Source organism: Cnephaeus nilssonii, assembly GCF_951640355.1.
Source record: "Cnephaeus nilssonii genome assembly, chromosome: 1".
Lineage (NCBI taxonomy): Eukaryota > Metazoa > Chordata > Mammalia > Chiroptera > Vespertilionidae > Cnephaeus > Cnephaeus nilssonii.
Genome location: NC_137072.1, coordinates 23,735,496 through 23,748,023, shown reverse-complemented (window position 1 = coordinate 23,748,023; position 12,528 = coordinate 23,735,496). Strand labels below are relative to the sequence as shown.

The 12,528-nt window shown below is 42.6% G+C and overlaps 1 protein-coding gene across 1 annotated transcript in view; it reads left to right on the top strand.

The window, feature by feature from the left end:
• The window catches only part of MALRD1 (MAM and LDL receptor class A domain containing 1), a gene marked incomplete at both ends in the record, with an annotated part of 625,033 nt that overhangs the window by 472,174 nt on the left and 140,331 nt on the right, over window positions 1-12,528 (top strand). Inside the window, one exon of the mRNA XM_079776420.1 lies at window positions 8,489-8,690. Within this exon, the coding sequence (XP_079632546.1) occupies window positions 8,489-8,690 (202 nt within the window). The remainder of the gene's footprint in view (window positions 1-8,488; window positions 8,691-12,528) is intronic.

Below are 12,528 nucleotides of genomic sequence, written 5' to 3'. Positions count from 1 at the left end.
TATATCTGGATGTGTGTCAGATATATAGAAAATTACCCATGCCCATACTTATCTATGGCAGTGGTCGGCAAACTCATTAGTCAACAGAGCCAAATATCAACAGTACAACGATGGAAATTTATTTTGAGAGCCAAATTTTTTAAACTTAAACTTCTGCCAATGCCACTTCTTCAAAATAGAATCGCCCAGTCCATGGTATTTTGTGGAAGAGCCACACTCAAGGGGACAAAGAGCCGCATGTGGCTCGCGAGCTGCAGTTTGCTGACCACGGATCTATGGTGAATTTCTTATTTTAAGACATGTAGCTTAATTATAACACAGTGAACTCTAGTAGTAAACTAAGAAAAGAAGTTGAGGTGATGCTTTAGTGTGAACAAGTAATTATTTCTAAACATAGGGATTAGAGCATTACTAGTTCTTACTGAAGCTCCTGAATGACTGAGTTTTGTAAGTACATACATTTTTTAAAAATAAAATAATAAATTTGCTAAGATAGAAATATCACAATGAAAAATATGAGCTTCTACTTCTGCTCCCATTATTAACTAGTGAGTCAATTATTCCCTCTAGTTCTCTAGAAGGTCTCCAAGATCCTTTGAAAACACTGAAGTTCTTAAAATTTTAACTTTTCCACTCTTTCATTATTTATCAAATGTTTACTGAGCATCTATTATGTACCCAGTCATATTCTAAGCATTAAGGATACATAATTAAATAAAACAAACACACTCTCTGCCCTCATAGAATTTACATTATACTGGAGGAAGACAGCAAGCAGGAAATGTGATAAATAAGTAAGATGGGTAATTGTTTTAAAGTCATGTAACATGGGAAACAAGACAAAATAAACAAATGGGACTACATCAACCTAAAAAGGTTTTGCACAGCAAAGGAAACCATCAACAAAATGAAAAGACAAACCACTGAATGGGGGAATATATTTACCAATGATACATCTGATAAGAGCTTAATACGCAAAATGTATAAAGAACTTATACAACTCAACATCAAAACAAAAACAAAAACAGACAACCTAATTAAAAAATGGGCAGAGGACCTGAATAGACACTTCTCCAAAGAGGAAATAGAGATGGCCAATAGACATATGAAAGGATGTTCAACATCATTAATCATCAGAAAATGCAAATTAAAACCACAATGAAATATCACCTCATGTCTATCAGAATGGCTATCATCAATAAATCAAAAAACATGTGTTGGTGAAGCTGTGGAGAAAAGGGAATCCTCATGCATTGTTGGTGGGAATACTGATTGGTGCAGCCACTATAAAAAACATATAGTTTCCTCAAAAAAATAAAAATGGAACTTCCTTATGACCCAGCAATTCCACTTCTATTAATATATTCAAAGAAACCCAAACATGAATTCAAAATAATATATGCACCCCTGTGTTTATTACAATGTTATTTACAATAGCCAAGATTTGGAAGCAGCCTAAGGGCCCATCAGTAAATGAGTGGATAAAAAAGCTATGGTGTATTTACACAATACACTGCTATTCAACCAGAAAAAAAAGAAGGAAATCTTACCTTTTGTGACAGCATGGATAGATCCGGAGCATATTTGGCTAAGTGAAGTAAGCCAGTCAGAGAAAAAGACAAATATCATATGATTTCATTTAAATGTGGAATCTAACAAAATAGAAACAGACTCATAGATACAGAAAGCAGACAAATGGCTGTCAGAGGCAAGGGATGTTGGCAAGCTGGGTGAAAAATGTGAAGGGATTAAGAAGAAAAAAAAAGCAAAAAACTCATAGACACAATCAACAGCATGGTGACTACCGGAGGGAAAGTGGGGTGTGGGGAGGTAGAAGAGGGTAAAGGAGGTATAAATGATGACAGAAGGAGACTTGACTTTGGGTAGTGAAAACACAATGCAATATACAGATGATGTATTATAGAATTGTACATTTGAAACTATATAATTTTATTAACCAACATCACCCCCAATAAATTCAATAAAATTATTTTAAAAAACTGTATAACACAGTAAAGCAGAATAATAGGATTGTTGGAGCTGGGTATGGGCTCATTTTCAAAACCACAGTCAGAGGGGGCCGCAGTAAAAATGTAAACTTTGAACAAACACTTGAAGGAGGTGAGGGAGTGAGCCATGCAAATATGAGCTGCAGGTGGAAGAACAGTTCAGACATGAGAAGAAATAGTGCAAAGCTTCAAGCCTAGAGTGTGCCTGGTGTTTAGGAGGACTGGCAAGGGAGCCTTGTGGCTAGACACAGGGAGGGAGAGAGTAACAAAACATAGAGGAAAGGGACAGGGGAGAGAAATCTTGAAGAAAGCTTTGTAGCATTGTAAGGATTTTCTCATTAACTGTTCTTTGGGGCCCGGTTCTAGAAAACTGTTGTTATTAACTGAGTTCTTTAGTACCTCCTTTGATACCATAATGTACCTGGTATTTGATCATCCTTGCCTCTGATCAGGCAAAGTTGCTAGGTCTCAGGAGAGGGAGCTTGGGAAAGCAGTTGACATTAGTAAAATTAGAAATGATGTACCACCAGACTTTTTTAAATATCTGAAATTAGAAAGTGTGATGGAAAGAGGGAAGAGAGGAAAGAGTGAGTAAATGTGTTTAGAGAACCAAGTGACCATTTGAATAATTGTTTTAACTGACATTAAAATGGATGAGACATTTGTGATTTTCCAACTAATTAGGCAATTGAGTGAATCAAAGCAAATAAGAAAAATTCCATCCCAGATCTGTACTTGTATATATTTTCTTGCTTTTTAATTAATAGGCTTTCTCATTAGCTGCTACAGATTGACAGGAAAAACTCAGCAGCATTCAGACAATTCCCATATACTCCCTTGCATTTCCTACCCCAAGTTTCCACTATTATTAACATCATGCATTATTGTGGTACATTTGTTACAATTGATGAGCCAATGTTAATGCTTTATTATTCGTTAAAATCTACGGTTTACCTTTGGGTTCACCCTTTCTCTTGTACATTCCATGGTTTCCACAAATGTATGACATATCCAGATTATCATATAGAATAGCATCGCTGCCCTAAAATATCCACCTGTGCTCCACCGATTCATTCCTCCCTACCACCTCCACATCCCTTGCAATCACTAATCTTTTTTGCTGAATTTATAGTTTTATCTTTCCCAGAAATTGATATAGCTACAATCATACTTGGAATTGAATAAATTCTACCATATTGGTGTGGCAGGCAGGGGAGTGGTGGGTGGTGGGGGGCGGGAGGCTGTCCTAGAAGCAGGGGCCCTGCTGAGATGTGCCCCACCCACATGTCTGGTGCCTGACCAGATTCCCCTCAGTGCTGCAGCTAGCCCCACACCATCCAGGGAGCCTCCAAGAGCCTTGACCCTTTGTTCCCCCAACTCTAGACCAACCATTCCCCAAACCACCTGCCAGAGGTCCAAAGGACAGGAGAAAGTGAGGAAAGGTTACCCTGCAAGAACTGAGGCCTCTGCCATCCTTCTTTATCCCCCTGGTTCCCAGGACACAGCTGGATCTGAAGCCCAGACACAGCTGCTAAGGCAAGGCCTGGGCCTGGGCTTCTTACCCAGTATTGGGGTAAGAAAGCCTGGGCTATAATTAATGAATTGCTGGAGGCTCACTGTGGACAAGTTTGAAAGTTAAACATTCTGGAAGGAATACCATACTTTTGTGAGTTTGACCTCTAACAGCCTTACAAGGTTCTCACATTGAAAAACAGAGAAAAGTCACTGCAATCATTTGGTAGGAAAAGGGGAAAATAGACCATTTTGAAATATACCCATCATTCTAATCTTCCTGGCCAGATCTGCCCTCAAGTCAAACTATTTAAAGAGAGCTTGATTTATTGGAGTTTACCAGAGCTTAACAAATTGGAGAAAGAAAAATACCCATCCCAGCCTCTGATAGCTTTCCAGGTGGGGGGAGGGGAATAAGCAATTTCAGTCTCTTCTAGCCTTCCTGTCTTACTGAAGGAGACAGGAAGGAAGAGAGGAACTTCACCAAAAGCTACTAATCACGTTATTTAAATTCTTACCTGGATAATTTAGGCACATGGATATTGTTGAAATAACTAGTCTCTGATATCCATAATTTTCTGAATTTAATCATTACCACTCATATTTTCTATTATCTGTTCATATATGTTATTGAATATTTTAATTCAAAGGGATGTTTATTCAAGTGCTGAGAGTTGCTTCCTCAAAAAGAGTTTCATTGCAATTAAGTTAGTTAATGAAGTTGACCAGAACTCATTTGGACTATACTAGGGTGAAATAATGAGACAAGATAGGTTGGCATCTATTGGAGACATAATGATAATGCTCATGATGGTGTGTGTGTCGGTGGGGGCGCGGGGAGGGGAGGTTGGGAGCAATCAGGGGGTGAGTTTTTGAGAAGTAAGGTAAAAGGACAATGAAAGAAAAAGGAATTTGGCAAGAGCATCCAGGATTGATTGAAGATTTAAAAGACTGAAGGTAGAGAATACAATAAAGCGTAAATAAAATAGATACATTAATAACTAAAATACATATATATGCTAGAATTTGGGGGTGAAAAACAAAGTTTTGGGTTATATTTTCATGTAATTGGTTTTTTGCACTAGTTTTCCCAGGTAAAGAGTTATAAAATAAAGCTATTTCTTTTTAAATCCTTGTGAAATAATGCATAATTTATGTAAAAAAAACAACCAAAAACTCAATCCTATCTAATAAAAGAGTAATATGCAAATTAGCCATCATTCCGCTTCACCCACAAGCCACACCCACCAGCCAATCAGGAGCGAGTATGCAAATTAACCCAACCAAGATGGCTGCAGCCACAGAGAGAGCAGGAGGCTTGGGTTTCCCTGGCAATGGAGGAAGCCAAGCTTTCCGCACACCCTGGCCACCCCAGGCCTCCACTCAAGGCTACAAAGTTTCAATTATAGAAGATAAATAAATCCCAACAAAAATGGCCTCAGCCACAGAGCTAGAGAGAGCAGGAGGCTTGAGTTGCCCCTGGTGATGGAGGAAGCCAAGCTTCTGCAGCCCTGGACAGCCTCAAGGCTACAAAGTTTCAATTACAGAAGATAAATAAATCCCAACAAAAATGGAGCAAGCAGGAGGCTTAGCTCTGCTCAAGCCTACAAAGTTTCAATTATAGAAGATAAATAAATCCCAGATACCAGGGCCTCTGCTTGGGTCACCAGGGGGCATGGCCGGCCTGCAAACCACCATAGGCCCCTCTCCTAGGCCTCCCCATGTCCCAAGGGAACTCCCACCCTGATCCGAGACACCCTTCAGGGCAAAGCAGCTGGCCCCCACCCATGCACCAGGCCTCTATCCTATCTAATCTACACTAATAAAAGAGAAACATGCAAATTGACCTTCCCTCTGCTACACCCACCAGCCAATCAGGAGCGAGTATGCAAATTAACCCAACAAAGATGGCGGTTAATTTGCATACACAGGAACGAAGCGAAGACTGAAGACAGTGTAGAAGGAAGCCAAGCGCTGCAGAAGGGAGCCAAGCGCTACAGAAGGGAACGAAGCTGCGGAGAAGGGAGCGAGGCAGCAGAGACAGGAGGGAGCGAGGCAGGCTTCGCTCCCTTCTCCACTTTGCTCAGGCTGCAGGAAGCCCTATTCTTGCAGGAATCTTCCTGCAACAGGCCTCTAGTAAAAGAATAATATGCAAATTGACCATCACTCCAACACACAAGATGGCTGCCCCTATGTGGTCAAAGATCCTGCCCCCATGTGGACACAAGATGGCCAGCGGGGGAGGGCAGTTGGGAGGGACCAGGCCTGCAAGGGAGGGCAGTTGTGAGCGATCAGGCCAGCAGGGGAGGGCATTTGAGAGGGACCAGGCCCTATTGATCACCCCCAAGGGAGGGCAGTTGGGGGTGATCAAGCCTGCAGGGGAGGGCAGTTAGGGGTGACCAGGCTGGCAGAGGAGGGAAGTTGGGGGCAACCGGGCCTGCAGGGAAAGGCAGTTGCGGGGGGACCCAGGCCTGCAGGGGAGAGCAGTTGGGGGTGACCAGGCCTGCAGGGGAGGGCAGTTAGGGGTGACCAGGCCTGCAAGGGAGGGCAGTTAGGGGTGACCAGGCCTGCAGGGGAGGGCAGTTAGGGGCAAACAGGCTGGCAGGGGAGCAGTTAGGCATCAATCAGGCTGGCAGGGGAGTGGTTAGGGGGTGATTAGGCTGGCAGGCAGAAGCGCTTAGGGGCAATCAGGAAGGCAGGCAGGCGAGCAGTTGGGAGCCAGCAGTCCTGGATTGTGAGAGAAATGTCCGACTGCCCGTTTAGGCCCAATCCCGGTGGGGTCCCAGATTGGAGAGGGTGCAGGCTGGGCTGAGGGACACACACCCCCGTTCATGAATTTCGTGCACTGGCCTCTAGTTTAGTATAATTTTGTAAGCTGTCTGATTATCAAGTTGAACTGAAAGCTTCATACTTTTTTAGTTTTTTTTTTTACTTTTAAGTTTTAAAAAAGGGGTGTGGGGAAACTTGCATAAATGTGACAGCTACGTATCCACCAAATCCTGGAGCTGAAGACTCTTTGGGATGAATGTTTGAGAGTGGAAACAGTTAAATGACTCAAATTCCTTTCATGTTGAGACTTAGCATATTTCATTTATTGAAACATCAATATAAAAAGTGATTTTTGCTTAAGAAATATCTGCTTTTTCAAAATGTTGGTGTTATATTCTCACTTTTCAGGTTTCAAACTGTGCAAGCTTTCTATTTTTCTTCAGTTTAATGCGCCCCCCTCCCCTTGATTTATTTTTACTGTTTTGTTTAATGTCCATTAACAGTTGGGTTTCTGGTTTGACTTCACTTTTTTTATAGTGGTGAGCATTGACAACATGCTTGATTTCCAGGTCTGGAATATTTGACAATTCTTGGTAGTATTTCTAGAATGTCAATATAATATCTTATGCAGCAGGATGAATGGTCTTATCATCTTCTTGTGTTAGTATACGTTTTAGATAGATTTTTATAGGATAAATTTTGACACTAAAAAAAAAGTAAGAAAGTAAAAGTACTTAATAAAGGGGAATGTCATTGCACAAACAAGACTATTGCAATGCAAGGAAATTGCTATCTATGTGTTTTCTCTGGGTCTTGGTTTTCTATAAAAGCAAGAGTAGTATAAGTGATTGCTCAAGTACATTACTAATCATCTAGGGCAGTGGTCAGCAAACTCATTAATCAACAGAGCCAAATATCAACAGTACAACGATTGACATTTCTTTTGAGAGCCAAATTTTTTAAACTTAAACTTCTTCTAACGCCACTTCTTCAAAATAGACTCGCCCAGGCTGTGGTATTTTGTGGAAGAGCCACACTCAAGGGGCCAAAGAGCCACATGTGGCTCGCGAGCTGCAGTTTGCCGACCATGGATCTAGGGAACTGATCACTATTAAATTCAGTAAACAAAAAGAAAATATAGAAAAATAACTTTGGAGCTTTACATTTTTTGTTGTTTAAGCACAGAACTTTTGGTAAAGAGAGCTATAAATGACAGGTTTTTGTTTTTAAATGATTAAAACTTGGCACAAAGCTTGGTTTCAAAACTAACTGTATTTCTATTTCATTTATTCTTTGTTGAAACCTGAACTTTATTAGCTCTTGAACTTTATAACATCCTGAATATTGACGTAAATTAATTCAGGAAGATTTTCTGTCAAAATATTAAATATTTTCTGACATTAGTTTCTAAAGTTACTTGAAAACTCTCATAGTCACTTACTGTGAGGGTTTTCTTTTTCTCCAGTGATGCAACCTTAGTTAGACATGGATTTCTCCTTAGCAATGAGAGATTCTAGTTGTATTGCACCTCCAGCTTTTTAGATGCTTAAAAATGTTATAGTTTTTACCATGTCCAATTTGATACACAGAAATTAACATGACAAAACCAAAGATTTAATTAACAAAATCTACTATGTACTATGTGTATGTTACATTGTCTTTTGTTAATTAAATCTTTGGTTTTGTCATGTTAATTTCTATATGTACATACTATGGTTATAACATATAGAAAATATTATAGTCAAGGTACTGAGCTGTCACATGGCCAGACTCCATTTTTTCATTAAGAACTTGGATGCCCAATGAAGAGCAGAATCAGGATTCAAGTGGGGGCAGTCTGCTTCAAACTTTGCCCTTTGAACCACCAGCCCATAGTTGAGGAAATGGGTTTATCACATGGCCCATTAAAGGGAAGGACTAATCCTATTTTAATCTGTAGCACCTGACAGGGTACATTACACAGAAATGAAACTAGCGCCTACATCTAAAAAACCTGAAAACATCAAGTCAGTGTAGAGTGCTCTCCAGGCTTCCTTCTTTCTTAAACACCATGGAAACAAGCCAAAACAAGTCAAAAGCGGTTTCTATTCACATTGAGAATATTATACTGCCTTGGGTAGAAGATACCCAAGTATATATATTTCTAATATCCAAACCATAAAGAGTTGCTTTTTCTCTGTTTTTTCCCCCACCCATAGGTGTATATTGTTGAGGAATCTGGACTAAATATCCTGGTGTGGTCAGTGATTGGCAATAAAAGAACCGGTTGGGTGTACGGATATGTACATCTCTCCAGTAACAGTCCATTTAAGGTGGCATTTGAAGCTGATTTGAGTGGTAATGAACACATCTTTATTGCCCTTGATGACATCTCCTTTACCCCAGAATGTGTATTTGGAGGTAAGTGATTCCTTCAGAAAATGGGATATGCGCACATTGTTTTTAATATCTAAATACAGAGGAATTTGGAATTCTGAGGAATAGCATTTCTTTCCAGGTTCCATCCTAGTTGTATACTGAAGAAAGAGCAGTCTGTATTATAGGAGGTAAAGATTTTTCTGCCCATGACGCTTCACTATGGAATTTTCATGTCATCTGGACAACAAAATAACTTTGACTAAAGTTCTTTTAAAAGCATGGCAGAAATTTGGTTTCATTAATATAGCTTTATTGTCTACTTTCTTAAGTAGGTTTGCAGTAACTGCACAAGGTAAAGATCCCTCTGGTCACCTATCATATTTCAGACTGTCTTTTCCATCCATATCAACTTTTGCCTTTCTGTAGGCTTTTTCCATTTTATTCTCTACAATCTAGAATTCTTATTCTATTGCATAAAGAAAGCAAAAGTCCTGTCACTGACTCTTTAAAAAAAATCCCCTTAACTGAAAACTGACCTTCTCCTACTTAAGATGTTTTCCTTAAGTGGCAATTTATTCTCTTTTAAATTTAGTCTTAAAAAGTTTAATGCTTGACAATAGGGTCATTGTCTTTTTCCTACTTGCTGCCTCTTTCAAAATTTTATTCTTCTAGTCACACATCAGGGTTCTTATCTTTTTTGTGATTTTTCTTTGGATCCTAAATTCTGGACAACCTCAACTTCCAGGTGATTGAGCTCGTGTAAAACACTGACCTTCAGTGCTAGTCACCTTCATAAATATTTTCCTCATTAACCAAATCTCATAGTTACTTTCTGGACCTTATAACACGCTCTGAAAATCTAGGTTGAAAATTTCATCTAATTCTTATGTTCTCTTCTTCTTGATTACTTCTTCTAAACCTGTTTCCAACATCCTATCTAATAAAGAGGGAATATGCTAATTGACCATCACACCCTCACAAAGCTGGTGGCGCCAACAGCCAATAAGGAGGGAATATGATAATTGACTGCCACATCCTCAAAGATGGCAGCGCCCACAACCACAAGATGGCGGCACCCAGTCCCCTTAGCCCCGCTAGGGCGGCAGGCATGCAGCCTGGCCAGGTCCGCCCCCAGGTGGGTCCGGCCACTCTTCACTACTGCCTCCGGAGTCCCCCCCAGCTGTCCAGGGCCGGCCCGAGGCACAGGCAAGCCACCGATGGCTGCGCAGCCACCCAGGGCCGGCCCGAGGTGCAGGCAAGCCTTGGATGGTGGCTGCCCAGCTGCCCAGGGCTGCCCAAGGCTCAGGTAACCAGGGCTGCCCAAGGCTTGTGCTGCCAGCAGTGGCAGCAGCAGAGGTGTGATGGGGGCATTGCCTTCCCCTGATCACTGGGTCACCTCCTGCCCCTGAGGGCTCCCAGATTGTGAGAGGGGACAGGCCGGGCTGAGGGACACCCCTCCAGTGCATGAATTTTCATGTACCTGGCCTTCAGTAAATAATATGAAAAAAATTCTAGATTCTCAATGTTTTATGTGCTTTTTATAAAACACCCTCTTTATACTTTCTTCCTAGTAATCCCAGATGTAATTATCAGACACCACAACTCCATTCTAAATCAGCACTTTGAATTCTATTATGTCCTACTAGAGGCCCGGCGCACACAATTTGTGCATGGGTACAGTCCCTAGGCCTGGCCTGTGATCAGGGCCATCTTCCCTTGCTGCTGGCAGCTGGCTCTGCCCCCCGCTGCCACCCACTCCTGGTTCCCCATTTGCCATCCAATGATCAGAGCCTGCCGGCAGCGGGGAGGGACCAAGAGGTTGGCCATTCCTGCTTGCTTGCTGGCCCCATCCCCTGATGCCAGTCGCCCTCTGTGTGGGGGGCAACCGGTGGGGCGGGGACCTTAGCCTGATGCTGCCCATGTCCACCGCCACCCACCCCTGGTTCCCCATTCCCCATCAGGTGATCGGAGCCTGCCGGCTGGGGAAGGGACTGAGAGGTTGGCCAGCAGCCCCCAATCAGGCAATTGGGGCCTACAATCGGGCAATTGGGGCCTGTGGGCTGGAGGCAGCTCCTGTGTTGAGTGTCTGCCCCTTGGTGGTCAGTGCACATCATAGCAACAGGTCATTCTGCCGTTTGGTCAATTTGTATATTACCCTTTTATTATATAGGATTCTTTCATTTTAATATAAATATGGGTCCTAATTATGTGCCAGAAACTCTGATAAGCACATTGCAAGTATTTATCAGACCATCCCTGTAGAATAGATACAAGTATCCAGCTCATGTTTGGTCATAATGACTTTATCAGTCTTTAAAATTGAATTGCTATGACCATCTGTATTTTCCAAACTGCTGATGCTCATGCTCACTGGGACAACTAGAAATTTTGGACCCTTAGCTGGGCCTTCAAGGATCCCAGATACATGTGTTTCCCATTCCTGGCACTGTTTTTCTACAGCAATTCTCAAATCCTCCAACTTCTTCCTTGGACTTCCTTCATTCTGTCGATGTTTTTATATCCTTTGAATCCTATGTAATAAAAGGCTAATATGCAATTCGAACAATCTGAGGAATGACTGGTTGCTATGACATGCACTGACCACCAGGGGGCAGACGCTCAATGCTGGAGCTGCCCTCTGGTGGTCAGTGCGCTCTTGCAGGGGAGCACCGCTCAGCCAGGAGCCAGACTCATGGCTGGCAAGCTCAGTAGCGGTGGGGGAAGTCTTTCCCACCTCCGCAGCAGTGCTAAGGATGTCCTGTATCCATTGGGGACAGGGCTACTTTTAGTCTGTAGCCAGATGGGGAGAGGGCCTAAGCCATCAGTTGGACATCCCCTGAGAGCTTCTGGACTGCAATAGGGTGCAGGCTGGGCTGAGAGACCCACCCCAAGTGCACGAATCTTGTGCACCAGGCCTCTAGTCGAATATAGAGCCATTTTATAACAAATACCTTTAATTTTATCTTTTCATCTCCAAATATACCTATATCTACAACCAAATTTTATTTATTTTTTTTGTCACCTTTTGTCTCAGGAAAAAAACACCTCCATTTTTCCAAGAGTAAATCTCTCTTCTTGATCATTTCTGTTCTCAACTTCTCCCATAAAAGTCTTCTCTGTCCTTTATTCTATATCTTCAGTTTCTTTTCTGTCACTTTTGGCTCTTGTCACACACACCCACCCACCCACACACACACACACACACACACACACACACACACACACACAATTTCCCACTAATTGTGAGCTCCTCAAGACCGAGAGGAGCTTGCCTCTTTCACAAGACCTAGGACATTTAGAACACAATTTAGTGGGGCTGGAGATGAATCACATGGCTGCTACTAGTCCACAGATGGGAACAGGGTTGGCAGGCCTGTTGCCAGGGATATGGGAGTGCCCAGCTCCTGCTGGACCCCCAAGTGGATGAGACTGCCTCCAGGACCACAGGCCAGCAGAACTGGAGCCAGGTCATGGGATCTCTTCTGGGTCTGTGATCAAGCCTGCAGATGGCAGACCCGTTACCGGAGATGTACACATGGGTGGCTCCCACTCTAACCCTGGGCATGCAGGACTGCCTCTGACTATCATAGAGCAGGGCTGTAGCTGGGTCACAGGGCTGCTTGTAGGTCCGCTGTCTTGTCCAAGAGCAACAGGTCTGTTACTGGGTAAGCTGGTGCATATGGCTCTCGCCAGGTCCTTGGGTGGGCAGGTCTGCCTTCTCACCATGGTATAGCAGGACTCAAGACAGGTCACAAGTCTGCCTCCGGAACCATAGTTGGGTTTAGGTCAGTTGGCCTATTACCAGGGGCACAGATGGGCACGTCTCCTGCCAGATGCTGTGTGAGCACGATTGCCCCTGGACCACAGCAGAGCAGGGTTG